The sequence below is a fragment of the Amblyomma maculatum genome, chromosome 4 (genome assembly GCF_055883805.1).
Source record: "Amblyomma maculatum isolate TAMU_Amacu chromosome 4, ASM5588380v1, whole genome shotgun sequence".
In the NCBI taxonomy this organism is placed as follows: Eukaryota; Metazoa; Arthropoda; class Arachnida; order Ixodida; family Ixodidae; genus Amblyomma; species Amblyomma maculatum.
The window spans coordinates 184,982,527-185,009,529 of NC_139347.1; the positions used below are offsets into that span (position 1 = coordinate 184,982,527).

The following is a 27,003-nucleotide window of genomic DNA, read 5'->3' on the forward strand; positions in this document are numbered from 1 at the left end:
GGGGAGAGCGCAAGTTCAGCGCTGTAAAAGCGTGTCAACCTTCCTCCATGGTGTCAACAGCGGGCATCGCACCGCCATCACCAGCCTTTCCCTTGTGACTACGGTGAACGCACTCGCGAGGGGCAAAGGATCGACATGGCCACCGATCGGTTGTGCTCCGAGTGGTAGCGCGTATGCGTCAACCACACCCATCATCAAGGCGAAACTAAGCTTGCGCTCGTGTCGTTGCACGCAGACGATATGTCTCAGCCCACAAAGGCGAAGAGAGCACAAGAAAAGTGGTCGACGCCACCTTCCGCACGCGACCAGAGCTCTTCATAATACTACCAGTTTCGAATCTTCCCATGGACCCCATGTATCAGAAAAACGCGGTTTTGATTGGTCGAAATTTGGCTGTTTACGGATGGCGGCGGGGCCTGGGGCCTTTAAATGAAACTGCGTCTAAGTTGGAACAACCACCTGGCAAAGAAAATCAGCTGAAGAAATGCAGCAGAAACGTAAGAGGAAAACTCAAGACAAAAAGTAATTTTCAGACTCAGAACGCAATGGCGGCAATAGCAGAAAGCTTTTATCGACTGCTTTCAGATGGCGCAACAATCCATAAGCTTCCGAAAAATGCATACTAAGGCTAGTCCCTTTTTGAATTAGAATTTCCTTCACGGAAAGTTTTCACCACCACCACCACCAACAGAGGTCAGACCCATCCACTGAAGAAGCAGAATGGCATCGTGCAGAACAGCCTGGGCTCGTAGAAGTGCAGCGTAACAAGCAAAAGTGGATACCGTCGGTAAATCGCGTCAAGGCGGGACCCGATAATCGGGAAGGCGGTGATGTGCGCAGCGCGGCGATTATGTCAGGCAACCAGCTAAGGCGTACTCTCGCAGTTCATTGTGCTCGAGCTTTTGAAAATATTCTAACTCTTTAGTGGCACCTTCGGCTCCTATGGCCGCCTTCCCACCATTTTATCCACACTATATCCACTGCATGCAAACGTTCCGAGAATGCTTAGCTCGTCTTTGTCCATTGATTTCATTTTAAATAATATGCAGGAGGCCGAGATAAAAGCTGCAGCTTGAGAGGTGTTCGGCCTTACACGTAGAGGCACGGATAAGAACCGCATAAATAAATAAATAAATAAATAAATAAATAAATAAATAAATAAATAAATAAATAAATAAATAAATAAATAAATAAATATAGCGTACACTTCGCTGTATAATTTTTTAAGTGGCAAAGTACGTTATTTTCTCGCATACTATATATATATATATAAAAAAATCAAGTATTTGTCTGTTTTGTTATCAGAGTTTTGTTACAGCAGTAAATTATTCTCATGTTTGTTTTTTTTTTGTTTTGTGGGGTTTACGATGATGATTGATTTATAGGAAGGGAAAGGCGCGGTAACTGTCTCACTTGTTTTCTGTGGACACCTGAACCGCGCCGTAAGGGAAGGGAGGAAGATGGAGTGAAAGTGGAAAGAGAGAAAGAGGAGCCGTAGTGGAGGGCTACGGAGTAATTTCGACCACCTGGTGTTCTTTAACGTGCTCTGACATCGCACAGCACACGGGCACCTTGCTTTTCGCCTGCTTCGAAAAGCGGCCGCCGAGGCCGGGATTCAATCCCGCGGCCTTGGGAACAGTATAGTCGAGCGCCGTAACAAATTATTCTCGATCATTTTCTTACCGCAATTTTGCAATTTCTCCTGCGTGTTCTAAAATACCACGTTTTGTTTTCTGCTCCGATGCAACGACGCTACCCGTCCCTTGACTCATCCGGCTCTACTCGAAGGCTGCAGTGTTGCTGTCAGCGAGCATTTGGAAGCGCATGAAGAATGGACTAAAGTTGCTAATGATTACGTAAATCTATTCTTTCTTTGTCAGTGTTGTTAGCTCTAGGGCGCAAAGAAGCGCTATATAGGGGGTATTCACTTGACGTCACAGCTGACGTCAGTATGCAGCCGACGCCATCTTTGCGTCCTGTTTTTACTAGTACTAGTACGGGGCGATGGTTAGGTTGGCTCTTCGTGCGCGTCCGTTTGCTCTGTCACTCTGCCTCATACCAGCACCGTTGTTATGAAAACTCAATCGGTATCATGAGTGACAGTTCGATTTATCAGCAAAGTGGGCGCAATGCGGACAGAGACCTGTACGAAACAAAACTTTGGTACCAACCCGTGTGCAGTCGATATGCGCAACTGCACGGTAAGCGTCGGCCTGTGCCCACGAATAAATATGTGCGACATTCATGAATTCCTTGTCTTACGGACGAGCTTCGTCACAAGGAACTAATCGCAAGCCTACTGACCACTCAAAGAACGCAACTACGTTACAAGCGGCTGGGTTAAGAGCCGCGGTTGAAGCAGACGAACTGTCTTTGTGCAATTACGTGCGTGTCGTCCATCATTTATACCAACTAAACCGCTGAGTTTTTGTAGCTGATATTCTGCATAGAAATGGCGTTTAGTAGTCAGTATCTTTTATACAAAACTTGTTTGGTGTACTTGCCTCAACACGACACAGCGATGACACCGGTAGCGCCACTTCGTTGCCTTGCGGGCTCGAAATAACGTTTTGGAAAAAAACTCTTGAAATACAGCGCAGTTTTGGCCAAACTAAACTTGATTTGTTATTAGAGATAAATTTGTTTATAAAGTTCTTCAAACCTTCTGCAAAACAACTCTGCCCGCTTACGTTCCTTCGCCGAATCTGCATGCGGTCTGCTTTGATTAGCAGCCGACATAGACGATGCGAACATCCGAGTTCTTCTGATCGAATGAGGCAAGTACGGCAGCACAAAGTTTAGCGAGTCCTCTTTGAAGGATTTTATTGCAACAAAACACGACGAGCAGGTGTTGGCGCGCTCTGAATGCGTGCGCATGACTGCAAGCGATACATTGCCGCGCTGCTCTTTTACCGGCAATGTCTCCTCCGAGTGCGTGAAGAACAGTCGTGCACAGATAGTGACAAGAGCGGGTTGCTAGGGCACATCCGGAAGATTCCAGTCCAGCCCATTTTGACATACATTTCTCATATTCCATGATAATTTACGTGGCGTCGCATCTCGGTGAAGTGTCTCGTTCGGGTGGAGTTGTTCGTGTGTACTTCCGGAACCTTAAAATGCCGAGGTTTTTCGCGCAGCTCTTCAGCTTCCGTTGTTTACACTGTGCACGCATCTATTACAGTCTACGATAGCTCAATAAACAACATATAGCTGCGGGTGCCACTGCTTGTAGAACCGCACGACAGCATTTGATACGTACGTTCGCCCTGTTCGTTCCGTGGACACAAAAATGGCCGACTGCGCCTCAATTACCCACAATGCACCGCGCACAGCGCGTCAGTGAATACCCCCTATACCGCACTTAGAGTTTACAGACTAATAGTGTAAGACATCTGTGTATATCAAGGCTACAACACAAAGCGCCGGTGCCTGTGACGATGGCCGCTGCGACTTTAGTGCGTCGGACGCATTTGGGAGCTAAGAGACGCCATCCAGTTTTGATGCGGGTCAGCTCTGGTGAACTTAATTCATCTTCTTTTCTTGATTGCTTTCCCTCTCATTTGTCTCTTGACCTTTAATTGCCTCTTTCGCTCCCCCTTTAGGTTTTGTTCATTCCTTCACACTGCAGAGGCGCAGTAGTTTTTGCGGTCGGCTGCTGACCTTAGGCCGTGAGATCGAATCCTGGCCACGTCGGCCGCGTTACGGTTGAAGCGAAATGCAAAAACACACCCGTGCGCTTTGCCGTGTCATTACATGTCGTAGAACACCATTGGGCGTAAATTGCATTGGAGTTCTCCGCTGCGGTATTCCTTATAGACCACGTGTTGCTTCGGGATGCTGAACCTTCTAATCAAAATAAAAGCTCTCTATCATACCCCCTCCCCCCCCCCCCCTTTTTTTTTGTGTCCCTAATTTTTTTTTGCCGTTTTTTCTGGATTTGCGCTGTTCGGTGCATGACGAAACAGTGTCATTTAACCGCTGCTGACAAGGTCCAAATGGAGCAGCAGACGGCAAGCCTCGATGTGAGAAGCGTGCTCCGGTAGTTCTCTGGCACTTCCTAAAGGACGGGAAGGTGATAATCGGCCGAACGAAACCGCGCCGGCTGAAGTGGATTTCTGTCCAAAGAAATTCGCAGATGCTCCTCGCGTGAGCGGTCGGTCGCGTCATTTGAGTGCGTGACGTCTGCCGCCGTGGTATCATTTAGTTCTCTCGCCTCCTCATTAGCGCTACTTTTCTGAAGAGAACGTGACCTCGACACGCGAGCTTCACCGCTGACACCGATCCGTCATGGATCGGTGTCCTCTTGGGAGTGAAATGAATGGCTGTGGATGGAGCGCATTTGGCAGGTATTCGCAGATTATGATTAGCAGATTACCGGTATCGCTCAAGAGGAAAGTATGTAACGGTTGCATCTTACCTGTACTTGCCGATAGGGTTGAAACGTGGAGGCTAACGAAAAGGGTTTTACTTAATTTGAGGACAATGCAAAAAGCTCTCTCATAGAAAATTGTATACGCGTAACGTAAAAGATAGGAAGCGTGCAGAGTGGGTCAGAGAAATAACTTGATTAATGACATTCTAGTGGAAATCAATAAGAAGTGGGCATGGGCAGGACATGTAGTGTGAAGATAGGACAACCGATGGCCGAGAAGGGTAACGAATCTGATTCCAAGGGAATGAAAACATAGCAAGGGGCGACAGAAAACTAGGTTAAAGGCCCAATGTCCACCCTCCGGTCGAAAATATTTTCTTCCCGGGTCACTGTGAGAATTCGCCCCTAGAACGCAAGGCCGCAAAATGTTTTTGAAGAGAGTAACTAATAACGCAGTTACAGCCACCGCAATCACCCGATTCTGTCATGCTCCTCTCCTTCCGTTCCCTCGCAAAGGTTTTTCACTCACCTGCCCGAGGTCGCCTAGCTTCCGCAAGACAAATTCCCCTTCCTCCTCCGCGTTTGGCGGGAGGTGGGGCGTGGCACTCCGTGAGCGCGAAAAAAAAAAAAAAAAAAAAAAAAACGGCCGAGGGAGCGCGCGCCGCTGGATTCAGTCTGGCCGTGGCGGTGGAAAAGCGCGCAGCGAGCGGTAGACACCCATCCTTCTCCCGTCAGTCAGCGAGACGGACCAATGGACGTCGTTCGCTGTACGTACGTCATTACTGTGGCTCGACGGGCCAGCGCAGGAAACGGGAAAGCTGGCTTCCCGAAGGAGAGCATGAAAGAGCTTTGAATTGTATTTTCGACGCTTTGCGGCGCGCGTGTCACTGTAGCATTTTGCACAGACTATCTCCGGTACCTGATCGAAACACTGGGCTCCTTTGCTCAAAAGGGCCTTCCCTGGACAGTGGCCCTTTAAGATCTCGGGGGTCAGGTGGATGCAGCTAGCACAGGACCGGGTTAATTGGAGGAATATGGGAGAGGCCTTCGCCCTACTGTGTGCATAGTCAGGCTGAAGATGATGATGATGAATGTCTTTGGCATTGGATTCTGCAAAGCATGCTTGTCTGAGGCGGTATGCTCTGACTCAGCGGGGCGTCGACATGTAGTGCTGGCGCCTGAGCTTGCTTATTCTGTCACAGATGTGTTTTAAAGGGAGTGATATTGCTCGCTACACAGTTTTTTTTCTTCTTATTCTGATCGATTGATGAGGAGGCCTCTATTTGTGATTTCTCTTCCGAATTTCCGCTGCGCATCAAACTGCGCCTTTTGTCAACTTGATATTTAATATCTTTATATTAAGTGATACAGACCGGGACCCTTTATTTCAGTTTTTTTGTCAGCTCCACAATAAAAAAATTTAAGAGGAGGAACGCCCCTGATTTCTCGAGAGAGGAGGAGAAGAGGCAGAGAGGTCTCTCTTTCTCTGTAGGAGATAAAATCTGTCCCACTCTGTACTCTCATTAGAGAGAGAGGAAGGAGAGAGGGGAGGTGGTGAGGGAGGGGAAGATAGTGAAGGAGGGAGAGAGAGAGTCTTTCCTGATAGTTATAGTTAGTGATAGATGAGAAAGAGAGTCTTTCTCTGGAGAAAGAAAGGGGGTCTAAAGAGAGAGCCACACACTCTCTCTTTTTCATCACTGACTATCAATACATATATATCACTAACTGTAACTATCGGTCACTATATACCAAAACCCCACCGATATCCCGTGGAATCTCGCGGACACATCTCGCGCGCAGTTCTTTCGAATGCCGTTCATGAGCTCTTAAAGGCTTTCCCCTTAATTATATATGTAGAGGCCTTAGGATTTTTATCGTAATTATAATTCAGTATTTCATGAGCATCCTGTCGAGGTGCAACAAGCCCCTTTTTCTTGTTTCGGGAAAATTCAGTATGGTAGTAAATAATGTGGGCCGAGCTCTACCCAAGATCAATCATACGACATGGCATGCATTTCAGTGTTAGCACGAAGCTTCCTTGATGTGTTTTTTTTTTCTTTTTAATCTATTGTCCATGTGGCCTAATTCTCGAGCAGGTTTTCAGAACTTATGCATATTTTTGCCAGTTTGAATGTTTCCTTGAACACAATTTGCTGCTTAATTAATGTCGTTTATAAATTTTGCTTGCCACCCTGCATGAGATTCTAACGTTAGTTTTTTCTATTATACCAACTCCGTGTATCCGAAGGTATCGATCGGCAGTGCGCGGTTCCCGTGATTCACCATTCAAGAACTGACTTCTATACAGAGCTTGATATGTTGATATAAGGGGAAATTGGAGAAAATGTCCTCCGCCGGCAAAAAGCCGGAAAAACTAAATGAGAGAAATATGAAAATAAAAAAAAAATTAAATGTAAACAAAAAATAAAAACCAAAATAACGACTCGTTCCAAGAACACACCCGGCTCCACGTTTTGCGAAGAAAAAGAGGTCGGGCTGGATTCTGTCTCAACTTCGGATGGGACCACTCCAGGATGGTTCGGAAAGATGTACTGGTACAACTGTTAATAATCAACATAGTCACTTCTTTGAAAAGAAAAAAAATGTAAACGTTGAAAAGGAACAGAGGACGGGTTGTCCGGTGCTTTGGTTTTGAAGGAAGTTCACGTCCGACTGTAGGCCGATGAGGGCTCAGTCCCTTTATTCATTTCTACAACGACTATGTACCGTTAGAGGGAAGGTGTTTTTGTTTTGTTCATTTGGAAGAAAATCTCGTCACAAACTGCCTATTTAAGCTGCCACGTCTTTAAGAAGGCAGGTTGAAATTTCCGGAGCTGGGGGGCGAACCGCATGATAGATCCGCATGTTTGAGACTCCTTTTTCAGACTCAGTTTGAACCACAAGTCGGCTGCTGAATGTAACGCACGCGGCAGAACATCGCACTTCTCAAGAAACGTATCCGATTCAGGGAAACAAATAAATGATTGAGCACTTAGAGGTGGAGGTTGTATGTCCGTGTCAAAATACCAGACGTTTATTGTGAAGGTTATAGTATGTGCTAGTTTCGAAATGTCGTTGTACACTTCTTTCAGCCTATTTTTAACCTACTGCCTAGCTGTTAACGCGTGACTGAATTTACAGTAACCCTGTAAAATAAAAACAAAATATGTACATCAGTTCTTATAGGCTTCTGCCCCACCCGTTCAAACCGGGAATTAAATTTTAGGCTCAACCTTTGCATGACTGGAATTTACATATTTTGACCTCGATTTTTTTAGCATGACATTTTTGACCTTGCGCGCCCTTGTAGACATTAAACAGCGTAAAGCCAGCGGTGACCTCTCGAACACTGTCGACATATCTATTTTCTGCTCGTATCTAGTACCCTTCTTTCTACACTATTCAATAGAAGAGCGGATGAATTCTTTGGGAACACTTCTCTGGATATCCGCGACAAGACAAGGCCACATGGAAGAATATATAACAAACATTGCCTCGAGGAAAGGACCTGAGAAGGCGATAAGGCAGCGGCGTGCATTTTGTCAAGGGCTGCACAGCTCACTCACACCGTGCAAGCTGGGCGTTAAAGTCGGATTCTCGGTGAATGTATGGCGCTATTTTGTTATGCACATAACCGAGGAATAAATGCTCGTCTCGCTCTTCGCGAATTTCCCCCTCTTCATTCTCGCACTATACAGTTTACATGCACGTGCATATCCCCAACGTCGTAGACTGTACGGTGCGCGCACACCAGACAAGGTCTTGGCATCGAGATGCAAATGCCACGCTGACATGTCGCCACCACTTCGTGCGCCGGTGGCCTTGACTTGTTGAGCAGGCCTTGCAGGGTGGCCTGTTGAGGGGGAGAACATACAAAACATGTCGACTTCTAAACAGAGAAAATGTTACATAAACTTGCACCCCGTTAGGTAAGGGAGCAAGCACTCGTAAATGCCACCCATGGACTGAATGCGCAGCACGCTGTCGACAGTGCCTGAACGCGCAGGCGCACTACATCGAATTTGTATTTCGCGAGAATAGAGAGCGAGAGAAAGAAATACAAACGGCTCGCACTTCATGCGTAACTAAAGCGTGCTTGCTCGCGTAATGCACTCAGAGTGCATTCTGAGGTAGCTGATCGCGACAGGTGAAGAACGCGACGAGCGTCGAGCTCGTCGTGCCGTGTCCTCCCACCGCTTGCCTCCTCAAACAACGATGAGCGTTTACGGTTATTCCACCTCTGTTCTAGCATTCAAGTGTCTGGAGGCTGTTTATGTCGCAAGCACTCTCTCCCTTCTCACCTTTTTTGTTGTTGTTTTTTTGCGACTTTCACTTGTGCTGCTTGTAATTGACCGCGCGAGTGAAGATCTGCCGCCTCTTCACTCGACGTCTCCCTCCGTCCGAATCCGGTCGTCGCCCGATCGCCACCGGCGCGAAGAGGAGAAAAAAAGAGACGCAGACGAGGAGCGGTTCAGGTATGGAGATCATCGTTTCCTCTGGTCTCCGCGTCAAGGGGACGTTGGCCGCCGGGCGTATTTGGTTATTTTTCAACCATTTTTTTATCCCCTTCCGAGCTCTCTCCAGTCGCTGTCGCCAAACGGCTTAGGGAAGGTCGGCGTACTCGCATTCTTGCCTGTCTGACCGACGTATTAAAAGCATTCGAGACACTCTCCATGGGGATTATTTGACTTGGGATAAAAGTCTCGATGCAGTTGCTGTACTCCTCACCCTGTGAAAAGACCATCGTGTAAGTCAAAAAAGAAAACTGGCATGATTGCAGAGCGAAACTGATTTTTTTTTTTTTAGTTAGCCTCTAACTTGACCGATGTACCTAGAGAAGATGCGTTGGCCTTCTCGCATGTCTACTCCGTTTTCTTTTTCTTTCCGCCATGTCTGATGATGTCGATTTGCTTGTTGAGACGAAACCTTTTCTTTTACTCGACATTTTTCGGACGTCTAGATTTTTCCCACGAGGTGCATCGCCCGGGTTGGGCTTGTTTTGTTCAGTTTTCAATTCGCAAAAAAAAAAAAAAAAAAAAAAAGAAAACGCGATGTGTCTGCTCGAAGCCAACCCTCCAAGAAGACGGCACGCACAACAAGGAAAGAAGACGATGCTTTTTTTCTTTTTCTTTATTATAGACTATGACATTCAACAGAATAAGCATACAAACAATACCCCCTTTAATTTTTTACATATTCCATTATGCCCTGAGGCAATAAACAGTGTTATTTTAAAAAAAAAAGCATACAAAGGAGATGATGCTGCAATATATGTCGTGCTTACTTGGCTCAAATCCACCAGCCGCTGATCTACCTCTTGTTTAGCCGGCGGCAACTCTTATTGAGCAGTCAGGCTTTTCTGTGACTACGCATGCTCAACAATTGCTGCAGGTTAACTATAGAGCACTTTCTTTACAAAATTTTTCACTCTGTAGTGAATTAATTCACGCAGCAGCTAATGTAATACTGATGTGCATCATGCATGATTCAGTTCTAAAATTCTTCCTCGCCTCGAACTGCCTTCCTCTGTACAGCCGTTCCAATCCCTTCTCACGAAAGGATTTTTCGAGAAAACAACTTATCAACGTTTTTCATGAGGCGTGAAGATTAGCCGCGCAAGACGTTTTTCGGAGTTAATTACGAGGTGCTAGCTGTGATGCAGCAAGGGAGCGTTGCGGGTGCTTGGTTCACGAAGCAATGGATGGTGCATTTAGACTGCTAGTGTTTGACCGATCCGCGCAATGTCTCGCCTGTGCTTCCGACCTGCCCGATTCCGGGTCAACTCCTGGTCTTTGTCAGGCCCATTGCAAATAGCATTTCTATGTCTCATGTTTTACGCCATGTACTCAAATGCGGCTTTTAGTATAGCATTCCATTTGGCACCGAGTACATTCTAGCATTTGTAGACGTCCCCCCCCCCCCCCCCCCCCCCAGTTACTCTATCGCCTAGTTCGGGGATTTATGCAAACGAATTATAATGCAAATTGTAGTTTTGGCTACGATTTCTAACTATCTAAGTTTTTCAGTCTTGGAGCTGATGATACCTCTGCGGTTGCCATTTTATGATAAAATGCACCTGAAACTGATAAAACAATCATTGCAGGATGAAGATGATAAAGACGAAGGGCTGCTGTGTTGCACGAGGCAGCTGAGGTGCTACACTGACTTGCTTTGCAGATAACTGGTTTGCTTTGTAGGGTAACATCGCCGAATTTTACTTGTATGGGAGCCCACTCTGAAAATCAAGTTACTGGCGCCATCTATCAAAAGCCGTCAGGTGTGGCGACGGCCAAGAACTAAACCGTGCGTTACTTTTTCTGTGGTCGATTTCCGTTCATCTTGCGGTGGCACAGTGTTTCCGTTAGCATTTCATGCGCTGAATTTGTGCCGTATTCTATTGATCTCTTTTGACATATTACCACGATTACCAAATGCGAGATCAGATGCCCATCCTTGCATAAGTCTCCAGAAGGGGCGGCGTCTTCGTTCGGACATCTACGAACGATGCATCGTAAAAGAGAGTCGAGGACTGTGCAGAACTCCTTGAAGGAGCGATATTGCTGACCTCGACTACTGGCTCCCGGCCATACATTGTGCGAACTCGCTTCTCTAGGTGTGGAACTTGCTATCGGCGGTCGAGTTTCCCCACTGCATGTGCACTGACGGTTGCAAAGCTGGGGGATTTAAGTGCTGCGCACTCATGTAGCTCCTGTAGACCGGCAGAGTGCAAATGTTTCTTCTCTTTTAGCCCCTTTTGACATGTTCCCGCTCCTTGCCGTCTCCCAAAGACTGGCTAGAACTCTGTACCAAGGAACAAGATGAGGAACACCAGCCTAGATCATGTAGTTCGCTTGGTTGGAGTCGTACTATGACACTCTAGGAGGCCTGTTCAGAAGTTAAGGTGACTCCTACTCTAAATGGCGGCCACAGACAGCTCGAAGTTTTCGGGCGAACACAGCGCACTATACCTGGGATTTAATATGAAAACGGAACATCTTCGCATTCTCGCAAATTTCCTGAATTTGGCCTAGCTATTACAAAATGAGCCAAAATGTGACTCAATCCTATAGAATTAACGTGACCGAAAGCTACAGGTGTTGGATGTTTGCGAGAAATCGTTGAATCCGCGTCACCAGGCGATTGAAACGGTGGAACCAGCGTTATAATAAATAGCGTGTGAATGAACGAACTTATTCTTGGGTCTGCTTCAGTCCAGATTGCTTACTGCGGCTTTGTGTTGCAGAATTCTGGAAACCGTATCACACTTTTAGAATCAAGGGTAGCGCAAAAGGACGAGCACGGAGGAAGGGACACAAAGCGCTCGTGTTTGTGTTCCTTCCTCCGTGCTCGTCCTTTTGCGCTACCTTTGATTCTACGAATGTGTCGACCCAGCAACAAGTTTTATCGTATCACATTTATTACTTCGAGTTCAGGTCCATATGCCTCTTTCTCTCGATCGCTGCTGCCTCGGAGTCTCAGCTTGATCACTGTGCATGCCTGCATTTTTATTTCACACCTCGTGTGAAAGGATGTGATTGTGAATGAGTGGAGTATATAGAACGTTTCGCAGTGACAGTGATCACGCTTTGTTTTGATATGCACAGGCGCAAAAACAGCTTGTAAAAAAATGTGTGCATAACCCATAAATGCCTTATTCTTACACTTCGTTTTCTTCTGAGGCGAAAAACCTTTCCAGTATATTCATGCGCCGACATGGAAGCGCACAATCGTGAAGGCAATATAATTCTGCAGTGAAATAGTTTCAAATAATTTCAATCCGCTGTAAACACCCCAGGTTGTTTTGCGCATAGTGTGAAATACAGGAATGAAAGGTCTCGGAATCCACTCGAAGCCCTTTCTTGCTATTATATGACCCTTGTGTTCTTCGCGTACTGCTTCGGACATGGCCTAGCATCGTATCGTACTCGTCATGTGACCTTGCGATAAAAATTATATATTACCTCTTTGCATTTTTAGAGACAGAGCAAAGTTTATCGTTTTTTTTTTTTTTAATGCGATTGAGGGAGAAAATGCAGTTTTTGGCAGCGAAAGTAGAGGACGAGTTAATTGTGCTTGTTGTGTTGGGTAGCTACCCAATTCTTGGCCGATCCCCCTCTGTGGGTATGTGCCATAAGTTATTTGGACAACAACAACAACAACAACATAAGGGGGCATTAGAAACTGAGGTTATCATGCACAAAAACACGTAAGTTAATTATGCCAGTAACTCTGGTTAAATTTATATATATTTTTCAAAATTATTGATGCAGTCAATGAGCGCAAACAATTTATTTACGTAGCTGCTTGTTTTGGCTCCACCGCCGATAATGAAAACAGGAAAGTGAGAGAAAGCAGCTCTTTTCGCACTGAAAAAAAGAAAACAGAAGGAAAACTTGTTCCGCCAAGCGGTGACACCGCATTATCTTTGATCCCAATTAAGAAGTGTCTTTGATGCATTGTTTTTGATACCCATTAAGGCCAGCCTATAAATTATATTTCATGCAGGAATTAGGCCACATAAGTAACGGCAGTGCAGGCGTGTGCTCTGCGCTTCCAAGGCGCTTAGAGCACTAGACAAATGGGTACTAGGGCAGACAACCGCTTAGTCAGGTATACCTGTGGAGCTGCGACACGGCCTCTCAATGGAAGCGCACTATACCTAATGAGTTCAGTCCCTGTTTCAGCCAGTGCTCAGGGGTATCATTAGGCTTATCGCTTCCTGAAAAGGTCAGATTTGGAGTTAACTCACTTTTGCAGCACGACGTGTTTCTCCAGCATTTTCTTGTGTAGCGATATCGAGCGCATGCCGCAGTTATTTTCTTCACTTCCGAATACATTAGCCAGTGGGAGTCGAAATGCTTTGCCGGTCAGTGGCTTTCGCGCAGAGAGAGCGACATTTGCTGTCTGTACACGTGCAGAAGAATACTTCACCTCCGAGGCGTCTAATTTAACGAAATGCCATCGCGTCATCACACTAGCTCCTTACCGCCCCTTCAGCTGCTCATTCCGACTTTCTCGTTGCCGATGCCGCGTGGCGCTTCTATTCTTGGTTTCTAGCCCACGCTGTGTTTGGAATGCGTCGTTCGACGGAGACTGTCTGCCGTATCCATTGTCAGTCGGCCGCTTGGCCAAGGTACGCCTATGTTTTTCATCTGCGCCCTTAAAATCACGATTGTTTGATATCTCCTGCTTTCCTCGATACATATCGAAAGACGTTCCCGAACTCATGGCATACGCCACCGATTTATTAATTTTTTTTTTTGAAGTCTGTCGTCTGGCAAGTTCGTTTGTGTTGAATTGACGTGTGTACCGTTATGCGTTTCGTTCCACGGGTGGACTGGCTTTTCCTGTCATTTTTATTTGGAAACGGTGTCATCCGGCGAAGCCATGATTTGTCGCGCGACGCACACTATGAGAAACCTATAAAGCTGTGTCGCCCCTATAGATCAAGGTATAGAATGCGATGCTCAAAATATTATACGGGGTCTTTCAAAGAACACTTTATAATAATCAAATATAGTGAGTAAAAAAGATAATTGCAGGCAAAACCTTTATGCCGCGGCGGACACAATACGGCGCAAAAAATTCTTTAGTTGTTCAGCTACTTAACTAATTCTAGCAATTAACTTTTGCGTTATCACATTTCAAGGGTTAGTCTCAGTGCGGAGTTTGAAGTCGGGGACAAGACAGTACCATATCAGCGTTTGAAACGACGAAAAACTTATTTTCTATATGCGAGGAAATCGGACGCTTTTTTTTTTTTTTTTTTTTTTCCTGACGAGATCGCAACTAAGGTCAAAGGACGCTCAGGAAGCTCGGGACAGAAGCGGCATCCGGTGATGACGTGATGAGTAGCAAAGGCGCCAAATTCGAATTACCTTCTCTAAAAGTTTCTTGAGGACTAGCGCAAAAAAGAGGGGGACAACTAACACAGATGTAGAAGGCGCCAAACCAAACATCTGTTACCTTCTCTACTTTGACCCGTCATGCAATTTATTTCGCTGCGTCGCTCTTAAACTACTATACACACTTGGCAATGACTGCCCCCCCCCCCCTTTCCCCCCCTTCTCGCATTGTTTTCTTCAAGGCTTCCAACTCCCCGTCGGAACTAACAACCCAACTGCGATAATTCAAAAGTTAAATATGAGGTTTTAGTTAACTAGCTTAATAGTTAGGTTTTGCATATTGCATCCGACGGAGCCGAGTGTTTTTCCCTGCAAGTGGCTTTTATATTGAGAACCCACTATTTTGTTTTAATTGCTTAGTTTTTCTTCAAGCACCCTGTATTTCCATAACTTGAATTTATCGACACATATGAAGCACTGTGATTCTCTCAGGACGTTTATATTTCCGGATGGCCTCCTCGTAATTGGCTATCCACGCCGACGGGTCATGGTATTTTCTTACTCGCTGGAGATATAATTTAGTTCACTTATGCTGTACAGGTTCAGTCACTATGGGACGCTCAGCAGGATGCTCCACCAAATGGTTCATACTGTGTGGATTGCTTGTGCTCCTCAGCCTCAGACGAAAGCCAGTGTATTGTGATGAAGCCGCTCCACTGCGTCGCTATAACGTTCTTCATTTTTCAAACGACGATCTTCTGTTTTTAGTATGGGCACCAGCTCAGTAAGCGGGCGGTGGGTTTCACGCTACTATTAAAATAGCATGCGACGAGCCGAAGTCAAAATTTCGGGCTCTTCGACCGTCCTTGACCGCACGCAAATGTCATGACACTCTGAAAGTAAATCTGAGGGCATCTGTACAGCTTAGTAACAACCTCTGCCCCTTAAGCACCGGCCTGCATTACACTTAAACGCAGAAAAAGGTACGCTTTATGTTTGTGGGCTGTGTAAAGAAAATTTTCTAAGTGCCAGCATCAGTTACGACTGTCCGTCCTTGGTACTTCTATTACGTTAGTCATTTGCCGGTATCATCCGAGTGGGCGTATACGCTGAAGTTTTTTCGTCAGATATCTGTTTTCAAGTGCCTTCCCTCTAACGCTAGCTTTTCGCAAAGTTTTTGTTGTTGTCGTTTCGAAACCATACCCAGCCTTCTAACGGAGGAAAACGGAGAAGCTATTCCCTACTGAAGAAGGTAGTTAATCACCGGACCGCTGTGACTGCTACATCAGTCTATTATGAACGCAGTCAATCACTGGGCTGTCAATGGGCGTGTCCGCATCTGGTGGCACCTGCGTCTTTCGAGCTGTAATCGATCTTGCATTGCCCTGTCAACAGGGAGATGGATTGACGCATTGTTGCAGCAGCAGAGCAGTGCATGCAGCAGTCTCAGTTTCCGGCGTTGTCATTCACGGCATAATGAGGCACCAAAGCCGTAACCGCAACCCTTCGATCCGCGCTGAACGATCGATTCTCTACTTCCGCTCCTGCTTAGTGTGCTTGTGCCCCAACGCGGCTATGTAGGCATGGCAACCATGCGCGATGTATCGGGACCTACACTGTGACTCGTAAGGCAGCGTGTATCGTCATGCGCTGGGTATAAGTGTCTTCTGGTCCCCAAGTGAACGTGGCGATCACTGTAAATAATCACATTGCAGCTTTTCTGATCGAAATTTATTTCATGGCGCTTTTCCCGTATGACAAGGCAAGAGATTACTTTAAACGTGCCTTGCCACCTTTTCTGTAACATTGTTCGTTTCTTGCTCAGGGAGTGTCGCACGCTGATGAAGGTCGCTGTAAGAGTGGCGGCAGGATAACATAAACGGATGTCACACACAGATGAAAAAAACTACATAACGGTGTCAAAAATACGACAAAATATTCTGCAGTTGTGTCGTAAACGTCATAATCTTCTGTAGTTTTTTAGTACTTTCCTCTAAGTCACCAGTTCAGTTATTTCTGTCGTACTTTTCTGTAGTTCTGTAGTACTTTTCTGTCGTAGGTATAGAAATTTCTGACGTTACCACAGAAAAATCTGTTGTCACAAGTTCACGGTAAAAAGCCGGACAGAAATTCTGTTGTGACAACAGAAAATCTTCTGTAGATTTTTTTGCAGCTGGGACAGCGAAAATGAAGTCAATAATTTTTATAGCAATCTATAGCGCGGCTCTGTACGCTATCTGATGAAGCGCTGCTTACTGTGAAGATGCGAAACAGTGTGTTACATCTCACCGTAAATATTGACAGAGGTCACCTGAGTGACGCGACGGGATAGCGGATCGAGGATCGCCGTCGTTCGCTGTACCGCCTTTATGCGAAGCCTTCACGCAGGCGACGTCGACAGCAAAAATATGCGGCATGCGCTAGCTGAGGTATACTTCCGTTCGTTTACAGTGTAGGCGCTTCTGTAATGTGTCACCTCGATCTGCTTGTAAGTGGAACAAACAATTCAAAGGAACGTTTGAGGTGCGAGTAATTTTGTACCTACTGCTGAATCGGAACTGCATTCGAAATCGTGTACTCCTATCAGGCCGGCTTGACTCACACCTCGAACTGTAGTGCGTCTGCTCATAGCCCCGTTCCTGGTGGTGTTAGCACTTCGAGTTCATGGACCTCCGCAGTAGTACGTGATACTTTCATATTTTGTTTTCGTAGTATACTACACCACTGGTGCAATTACAGATTCGAGGGGCCAAGGTTGTGAATAATTTTGCGTATACAGACAAGTTAATTATAACAAAGCGTTTTGCAACTTCTTGCCGGTTTTTACGAGATCTGTAGCTGTTTCTTTAGCTGCAGCTGAATTGTTCCCAAACGAGAACAGTGAAATAAAACGGGCATTGGGTACGTCATTCAGATGCTTTTATAAGATGTCTGGTTTCCCTGGAAAACCGGAGAGAAAGCAACATGGCTGCACTTGGTCGATCACTTCGAGCTCGTAGAAATTCGCGCAACTCGTTCGTTCCGGCCTCACATTGTCGCGAAGGCAAGCTGTCTTTCATTTATGCATTGTATACTTTTTAATTTGCCCCTGCGCCGTCTTAATATCTGAGGCCGGTGACGCCTGTCCTATGGGAAGAAGTTAATTACGTAATGGAGTGTGCCACCGGCCTCTGAACATGTTGCTACAACCACGTCGCGCCGCCTCTGTACGTCTAGCAGAAAAAAAAAAAAAAAAAGCACGGGCTTCTACACACCAGGGCCTTGTTAATGAAGGCGACCGACTGTGAAGGGCGGAGTATAATATGTTCTAAAAAGCGCTGGGTCTACGAATGCTTTCGGCTGCGCCGAGTTGATAACCATCGCGCCTCGTTATACCTTCTTCGAGGGAAGCTAAGCGTAAAAAAAAATGCTAATGAAGCTTCCCCGTGGGGCCTGATGACTTCATGTAGCTTGCTTTTTTATGACCTGGAAAAGTACCCATGTGTGCATGCAATTGGAAAACTTCTACGTCGCCAGTAATAGCTCATTTCCATGCATACCTTCTCTGGAATATGGCTCGTTCGCTGCGAACCGCCTATCTCATTCACACCGGCTTTCGTGAGCTTTTCCAGCGCAAAATTTACGTCACAACTTGAACATCAGCTGCCCTTCAGCCGTTACTTCGGAGGATGGGAGAGTCATGTTGTCTACATTGTTTTCTAATACGTTGCGGGTGCATTGTATTTTTATTTTTTTGCTTTGTCAGAAGCCATATACAAAACAGCGTGGATGCAAGATTCGGACAGCGGCACAGAGACACCTCATAGCGGTGCATTTTTGTCTTAACCGGTGTTGTGCTAGGTGACGAACACACGACGAACTCAGCTAGCTAGGATCCGACCCGCATTTGAGACGGAAATTCTGGGACGGTTGCCACGATGACAATCTGCATATAACGAAAACTGTATTTGTAGCCTCGACGCATAATCGCGAACACTCTTCACGTAATGTATTTTCGTTGCTTTATTTCTTCCTTGTATGTATGGTGTGACCAGCCTTTCGTAGCAGTGGTTAAGCAGGCTGCTGAATGTCTGATTGATTGATTTATAGGAAAGGAATTCAGCGGTAACTGTCTCACTTGTTTTCTGTGGACACCTCAACCGCACCGTAAGGGAAGGGAGGAAGACGGGAGTGAAAGTGGAAAGAGAGAAAGAGGAGCCGTAGTGGAGTGCTACGGAGTAATTTCGGCCACCTGGGGATCTTTAACGTGCGCTGACATCGCACAGCACACGAACGCCTCTTCGTTTCGCCTCCATCAAAACTTAATTAGAGCCGGTTAAGGGGTTCAAAGGAAAGGAAAAGCCCAGCATCTGCCACTCGCAGGAGAGGAACTTTTTGGTATATCGAAAAAAGAATGGTACCATCGGATAGAACATCAAGGAAAGATGTGCACGTGGCATAATGGTGGTGTGGACTAATTAGGTAATTAATTAGAGACAATTAGGTGGTTTACAGCAAAGAAAAGTCTCCATTAAGTCGAGTAGTTAGCGCAAAAAAATATGGACTGTGAAGGACACATAAGATGATTGACGAGCGCTTCACTTTCGAAAGCTACGGAGCGAAAGGCTCCGTATCTGTAATTAGCGGAATTCCTTTGACACCTCTCTCGAACAGCACAGCAACGCTTAGCCTTACGCATTTCGCCACTGCAGATTCCGCAGTGATTTCGGAATTTTTTTTTTAAACAAGGGCTCGTTACATCGGGGCTGCGAGTTGTCTATAAACGCGTCCCAAGTAGCACAAAGTGGGCTATGAAGTGGGGGCCCGCGTTGGGCCCGTGAGGGCAGCCCATACGGGCCCCGTGCGGGATTTGCAACACGTACCCAGAGGGGCCCCGCGTGGGCTGCCCAATTTTGCCGCGATCGGTCCCAATCTGTATCTGTGTGGGCAGCCCAAATAGGGCTGTCTGCATTCAGCCCAGGTCGACAAATGTGGGCAGCACACCAGAATTATTAAGGGGCCCCACATTTGTGCAGGCAATGCCATCCCATTGATCAAGGTTTTAATTTTTAAGTCGATTAATCCCTCCAATACCTGAATTATAAAGGCGCGGGATTTGCGAAAGCCAGTCCGTTTTGAGCTGGCCCACGTGCTGCCCTGATGGGTTGAATCTGGCATTTCCGGGGCTGCCCAAATTCCAGTAATCATCAATTGCGAAACATTATGCGCTATTTTTTGCTTGTATGCGAGACTCAGTAACATGAGAGAAATTTATTCCAAACACTACAATAATGTGGGCTGGCCCACATCAACCCCAACATGTTGCTCTGAATATTTATTTCGGTGGTGCGTGTAGAATAGTAATGCCGCAGGAAACATTTGGAGGTCGTTCAGTGCATACTCGTAAAGCGGAACAGTTATACTGTTGCATATTTTCTGTCGACACTGCATAATTAACGTAGTTGTTAGAGTAAAAATAAATAGTCTTTATTCATAGCAGAGATAAGCTTAGGACAGTTATGTGAAACCTCCAGAAGAGGCAATTAGTAGCCGGTATAACATGATTTACATAAATAAAATGGTGCCTTAAAGATAGGGTAGAGACGTTTCAGAGCGGTAAGCCCGCCTACGGCCAATTTGGGGCCCACTGCGGCATTTCATGGGCCGCCCCAATTGGGCTGATTTTGATTTTACCGCATGGACTACGAATATATATTGCATTTTCCCGCAAGTACCCAAAGAAATACCCGTGTGGGCAGCGTGGCGGTGTGGTCGCTTTTCAGCCCGGCCGCAAACCATGCGGGACCTACTCGGTTTTTGCGTGGGCAGCCCCAATCGGACTAGCCCGTCTTCTATTTGCTTTAGGCCCACATTTGCATCGCGTCTGCCATAAATTGCCCCGAAAGAGACCGATGCGGGCAGAAGTGGGAAGGAGCAATTGCCTTCCCCGCTACCGCCCACGCGGAAATTATCTAGGTTTTTGGTGGGCAAACCTATATGGGGCAGCCCAGGAAGTTTCTGCATGAATTCCAGATTTTCGTCTGACCTTCCCTCAAGAACCCCTCAAGGGTCCCATGTAGGCAATGTGCGGGCATACCCGTATTTAGCCCCGCCGCGGCCCATGCGGGACATATTCGGCTTCTGAGTGGGCAGCCCCAATTAGATCAGCCCATGCGTTTCCTACACAAAGCTCAAATTTCATTTGCATCGGCCCTAAAATTTCCCAAACGGGACCCTGGAGGGCCAGATGTGGGAATATGTACTTAGTCAGCCCTTTCCACGCCTATATAATGCCCAAATGGAAAAAACAGGGGCAAGCCCAATTTGGGCTTGCCCGCTTGATCCCTAAAGCGGGCCCTCGTGGGTGTTATTGTGGTTGCCCAAGCCCAACTTGCCCATACGGGCCCCCGGTGGGCCATGTAATGTGTGCTACTTGGGGTAGTTCAAACTTTTGAGCTTCCTACCATGGTTGAGCCTATCTAAAGGTTTCACGGCTCATTTATCTCGTCTTTTTTCTTTTTTCTTAGTTTTAACAGCATCGGAAAACAAGTTTTGTGGCGGTTCGCTTTGCTTGGAAAGGACATGGTATTGAATGTCGCAGTTCGGAGCGTAATTCTCTTAAAAAAAAATAAAAATAAAAGACTGGTGACTTAGGTTTAGTATTTTTTAAGACCTAAAATGCAATTTAGGTATATTTTAGTGTACCATTGCCATAAGAAAACTTCAGTCTGTACTGATCCAGTGTAGTTTTAGTTTAAGCGCTTCCTCATTTTGTCATATTCGCAAGGGTTTGCCTTTGTTTTAATCCTTGTCATCGAGATATATATTGTATAAACTATATCTATTACATAATAGAGTGGCTGGTAAGCTTGGGAAAACTTAATTTCTTAGCTCTGTGGGAGGTTTCTTAAGAATAAACCAACCCGACCACGTGCTGCAATCTGCCCTGCTTCGCTGTAAATTATTGAGGTGATTAGATTTCTCTGCGCGAGTTTCGCTGCCGGTAGTTCTGCCTCTTTTATGAAGCATGTTCATCTCGGCGTTGCGAAAGCTCATTCCGGCATAACATTTCTTCCGCATTATATATATATATATTTATATATATATATATATATATATATATATATATATATATATATAATGAATCTCCAAGAGTTTAAAAACATAACGGTGGATATATCTCGACGTTTAGACCGGGGTCCGGTCTTTTTCAAGAATAACGTACAGGTGGTTACAAGCATTTTCTCAAAACCGTTCACAGAGAGGCAGAAAAGGGGGAAGGAAACGGGTGAGGCAGAGATGGTACCTGCCGCGGCGACAACAAACAGTATACACACGCACACCTGGAGAGGGAGGAGAGAGGGGAAACGCCCGGCGTAGCGCTTTTCTCCTTAAAAAAAAAAAAAAGAAAAAAAAGAGGGGTGAAAAGAAGGAAAGGAAAAGGAGGGGGTGTGGGTGGTTCAGCATTTTACAAAGAAGGAAGAACAGATGCGACCGCGTCGCCGCCGGCCCCGTCACCGGTGTGGTCCGTCGCGGCGTGAACACAAAAGCACAAAGGGTAAAAGCATCCACACGTGACGCACGAAACAGGGGTGGTACACAGATTAAAACCACATCGTTATACAAGGAAATGTCAGAGCAAAAAACACGGATAAGTGAGCATATGCCACTGTTATAGCAACTGAACTATTACGAGCAGAGGACACGCTAGAGAAGCTTGGAACAGGAGAAATGCAAAGCGAGCTCTAGAGCACTGTAAGGTGTCACTTAATATATATATATATATATATATATATATATATATAGAGAGAGAGAGAGAGAGAGAGAGAAGTTGCCTTGCTATTCTTTATACTGCTGCGTTAACACGATCTCTTCTCGAGTACTCTGGAATCACATACATATTCACGCCGTCACTTGTGCAGTCGCCTGACCAATGTTTGAAAGATTTTCTTTGTTGCACTGCCGTCTGTATGAAGCTGGCAGGCGAATACATTTGCCTGTCCAATGCGAACATGCGCTGTCGTTTGTGATACCCACCCTCTTATTGGAATCAGCTTATAATCATGATTGGCTGCACCATTATGGATCTAAATAACGCCTACCGATGTTGATTTCCGCAATAAAAATTGTCATGATTTTTGTTTTTCTTTTTGAGCTGAAGTAGCGCCTGGTGTGACTGCGGAAGCAAGAAGGCTGCAGATAAACCGCGATCCTCTTTAGAAATGCAGCTTATGTAAGCCAGAAACCGCGACAGTGATTGCGAAAGCGTAGATTTCAGCTTTTATTTATTTTTATTACGAAGCGCCCTATTAAAATAACTCCTAACGGATAAGCGAATTCGGAAACGCCCTCAGAGTGCAGCGATTACGAAAAGGCACTTTCGAAACCACGCAGCACGGTTAGTCTTGGTCTTAATCGCATATGCGTCTGGAATTTCCTTTTTTTCCGCACTCGTCGCACCCGGCACCAGTCCAGCGCGTGGTCATCCAGTTTCCCTCATGCATTTGCGTCTACTTTTCGCCGATGGCGATCACGCCTCGGGCAGCGACGGTGGCGATCTGTGCAGCACCGGTCAGCCGCCCTCCTTGCAGTGTTTGCCCACGCCTTTTCTGTCCTTGTCCACGGACGGCAGCTGCACTAACAGGGCTGCAAGGCGACCTGGAGAGTAGTTTAATGGATCGCGAGGGAGGAAGGCTTCGCTCCCTTCAAGCGTCTGCTCTTTGATATGTCGCTGCTTGTCTACTCGCTTCCCGTGTTATTTTCTTTTCTCCTTACTTTCGACTGGTTCTGGTGCCAAGTTCAAGAGCTACCACGGCCGCGTGGCTGGGAAATTCATTCGTCGCGCTGCCCCTCCCGTCTTACGCAGTCTAGGCGCCCCGTGCACGCGCTCAGAGCAACGACGCGGCGGTCTTTTCTCTGCTGTCCAAGGTGAGAGGCCAGATAATAAGAGAACAAAATAAATCTACCGCCGTTACGCCTAAATGGTGGGTGCCCACGGCTCTCTAGCACGGTTCGGAATGCCAGTAATTTGGGGCTATGTTGGGGCTATGTTTAATGAACAGAGCAACCTGTACAGTGTGGTCGCAGTAAGGTTAAATCTTTTTCAGAGAAATACACGACATATTTTTAAGCAGCTCAAATGGATCTGGTTTCGCGCGACATAACTTATACACCACTAAATGTCCATGGCGAGGACAAAGTGATTATAACTGCCAATGTTATACTCGCATTCAGCTGTACAAACGCAGTCTTTTTGATTATCATTTGATGCATTTAACGTCATACAAAAGCAAATTAAATACCTTAGAAGTCAGCAGGGGCTTACCGAGATGATACGTCTTTGTTAGGAAGGAGAATTACCACTGGCGCGAAAACGCAGGTTTTCGAACTGACCTGGCGGAGTCTTCATTTTCAGCATGCAGTGATCCTGTTTTTCTCAAACTCTTTCCCGCTTTTCCAACGTAGAAGTTCGATAATAGCGAAATCCTCTGATGTGGAAATTGGTGCTATTAATACGATTGAGTGAACTCATGTGTTAGATTGTGTAGATATAACCTGTATGGTGACCACGATGATAGACGATTTTATGCGTTGACGGCAAGAATCGTACAAGCTTCAAGCACACAAGGCTAAAAGAAACGTCGGAGCTCTCTGCTCTGCTCAATGTACGCGCCGGAACGCATATGACAGCCCATGACCATTACAGCAGTAGTAAAAGCTCGTAAAGTGCAAGCAGAAATTAGCAAGTTCCAAGTCCATCTTAGCAACCTACAATTTGAAGGTCCGTACAAAGTGAACAGTGCTGAACAAGCGGTTGAAGTGCGTTGCATAGACGCATGATGTATGCGAACAGTCTACAGCTTATAGATTTATGGTTGTTTTTTAGCGTGAAAAACCAAATATTTTGGTGTTGCATGCCCCGTTAAAAAAGCTTTTTTTTTTTTTTGCATATTATTTCTCAGATTCAAAACTTGTAATGCGTGGCACCGCTTCTTTGTCGTTTAGATCCACTCTTTCTGGCATACAGCTTTAGACTCCGGGATAAACGCTGCAAGAATGCTTGTTATCCTGGTTCGATGATCTCCGCTGTCGAAAAAGGCTTGTGTAAGAGCAGGTACGCAAACAACAAAACTGGGAACATGTTGTTAGCAGTGGCGCTAAAGAGAAACGGAAGAAGAATTGCGAAGTGGTCTTATGTCCACCGCGTATCTCATAATTTGAAGAGAATAGCTGATACGTTTTGTGCGGGTGTCCTTTTCACGGCACCTTGAAAACTATCGAGTCTTTGTGCACTTTCGAGCCTAAGCCAAAAGAAACCGGTGTGCATTATCAGGCACGTTACCGATTCCATTAAGCGCAAAGTTGGCGTTGTCTACAAAATCCCTCTGAGCGTCTCAGTGAACCTTTGCGTGAACATGCTGTTTCTTTTAAACTGTTCATAACCAAAAATCTGCCTAACCATTTTTTAAGTTGCCATTTTCAGCCACCTTTTGGAAAAATTGAAGTCATTGGCCGCTCTTAAGTGCAGCTTGTACGGGCACTACTTGATGCGTCATTTATTCGCAAGTTACATGTCGGATATTTTAACAAAAATAGTCTAGGTTCCTAAATGCGGAGTAATCCCTTTCGTGTTGCTGCTGCAAGGGGTGGTAGGAGCTGGGAGCGTTCTTCTAAGCTCATTTTTTAATCAGTCAGTCATTTTTGTTCAGTTTACCGTGACTCCTGATCGCCTGCTCTAATACAGTGCATAGCTGGGCCTGCACGTTTTATTCCTCGAGCACGTCATCTTGCCTGAAATTCTTTATTTGCAAATTGCACTATGCCTGTATCTCTTTCGTGTCCTTAATTCCCTCGCGCTAAGCTTTTTCCCGGATTATTATTCTGATATTTCACTTTAAATTGCGCTGCCGAATCCACAAAGGTACATCGCTTTGGATTGTTTTTTTCCGCGCTTTAAATCCTAGGTAAGAAATGGCCACGGTGCCAGAAATGATCATCACGAAAAAGACATGATGACAGGGCGCGGGGTTTCCACAAACGTTTGGCACAGTATAATTTTGGACGCTATGGAAGCTGCCGAGCTTTGCGGTCGTGTTTTTTGCTTGATACGTAGTTATTTATCCAACAGATCTCACTTTATGCAGACTGAGGATGGCCCAACATCTTCTCATTTCACTTGCCGTGGAGTCCCACATGGCGGAGTGCTAAGCCCAACACTTTTTAATCTTACTCTTTTCGGGCTTTTCGACTTAATACCACAGTCGGCGCAACTTTCAATATATGCAGACGACATCTGTATCTGGGCATCAGGAGTTACGCGTCCACAGGTTAGAGCGAGGATTCAAAAGGCGGCGCAAGTATAGTTGCGGCCTACCTCCACCTGCAAGGTCTACAGATATCAACTGGAAAGTGCTCGCTAGTAGCGTTTACACGCAAGAACATGCCACCTTACACCGTACGCATTGATGGTAAAGCAGTACCCTACGAAAGCAGCCATCGCTTTCTGGGAGTGATCATCGACCAAAATATTTCGTGGACTCCCCATATTTCATTCATGAAAAAGAGGCTGACAGCAATTACTCACGTACTTGCCGTTATTGGGGGAAAGTCATGGGGAGCATCCGTGCGGTCAATGCTCCAACTATACCGTGCATTATTTATGGGTTTTCTTTGGTACGGGTTACCTGCCCTTGGAAATATCAGCAAAACCAACATAGGAATTCTACAGAGCGTTCAAGCTCAAGCTCTGCGAACCTGCCAGGGATTGCCGAAATGTGCCTCTACGGCTGCTACCATTTTAATTGCACAGGAGCATCCCATATCTACCTACCTAACAGCTGACGCCCTGAGGGCACATTTCCGACACATCTCCTGGGTTCCCTGTCATCGTTTGGCTAGTATTCCTATTACCAGGCCGCGTACATCGAATACAGAGACCGTTGATGTTGATCGCGCTATTTTGCCGTCCCAGTTTACACCCGCATCTGGACCGTCCTCTCCACTATGGAGCCCGCATAAACCACACGTGCTTCTTTCAATACCCGGAATCAGGAAGATGGTCGAGCTATCACCGACAGAACTAAAACAAATCACTCTTGAATACTTCCATGAGCACTGTGCAAATTGTTTGCACGTCTACACCGATGGTTCAGTGAATGCCGTGAGTTCTTCGGGCTCCATGGTCATACCCTCAATTAATACAGAAATAAAAGTTAGGACAATTCACCAGACTTCTTCAACAGCTGCAGAGCTAATCGCTCTTTGTGTTGAAATTAGGCATATCAGTCAGCAGAGCCTTCAGCGGTGGTTTATTTTCACAGATTCAAAAGCAGCCCTGAAAGCCTTAAAAGTGGCTCTTCGCCGTGGAGCCCATGAACAACTCGTTGCGGAAATACGACAAATTTATCACTATGCAATTAATGGAGGACATGACATCATCTTCCAATGGCTTCCAGGACACAGCGGCATAGCGGGCGATCTCCGGGCGGACGAGGTCGTACGAACAGCCCACCAAGACGGCGATTGTGTTGATTCCCTTTTCCAGAGCAGACGCAGCGGGCAGGCTTCGCGCACTTGCGCGGGAGCACACGATCTCCTTGTGGAATTCTGGCCAGTTTGCGAACTGCCGCCTAAAATCCCTGGACCCTGACCTGAAGCTCCGACTTCCACCTAGTTTATCCCGACGCGAAGAAGCTTTACTGTGCCGCCTGTGGGTTGGTGTAGCATTCACAAACTTTTATTCTTTTATGATAGGTATGGCAAACAGCCCTGCATGTACAAACTGTGGGTGCGACGAGTCTATAGACC

The 27,003-nt window shown here is 46.0% G+C and overlaps 1 protein-coding gene across 8 annotated transcripts in view; it reads left to right on the forward strand.

Moving 5' to 3' along the window:
* LOC146193818 (solute carrier family 45 member 3-like) overlaps window positions 1–27,003 on the forward strand; it is a 133,736-nt gene that overhangs the window by 56,360 nt on the left and 50,373 nt on the right. The window contains exon 1 of one of the 8 annotated variants that reach the window (XM_084602838.1): window positions 13,374–13,505. The exons of 5 other annotated variants lie outside the window; for them this stretch is intronic. In XM_084602838.1, coding sequence (XP_084458964.1) covers window positions 13,447–13,505 — 59 coding nt within the window. In that variant the 5' untranslated portion in view covers window positions 13,374–13,446. Of the gene's footprint in view, window positions 1–13,373; window positions 13,506–27,003 lie in introns of those variants that run through there. 2 more of the 8 variants (XM_084602839.1, XM_084602837.1) reach the window with 2 other exon arrangements.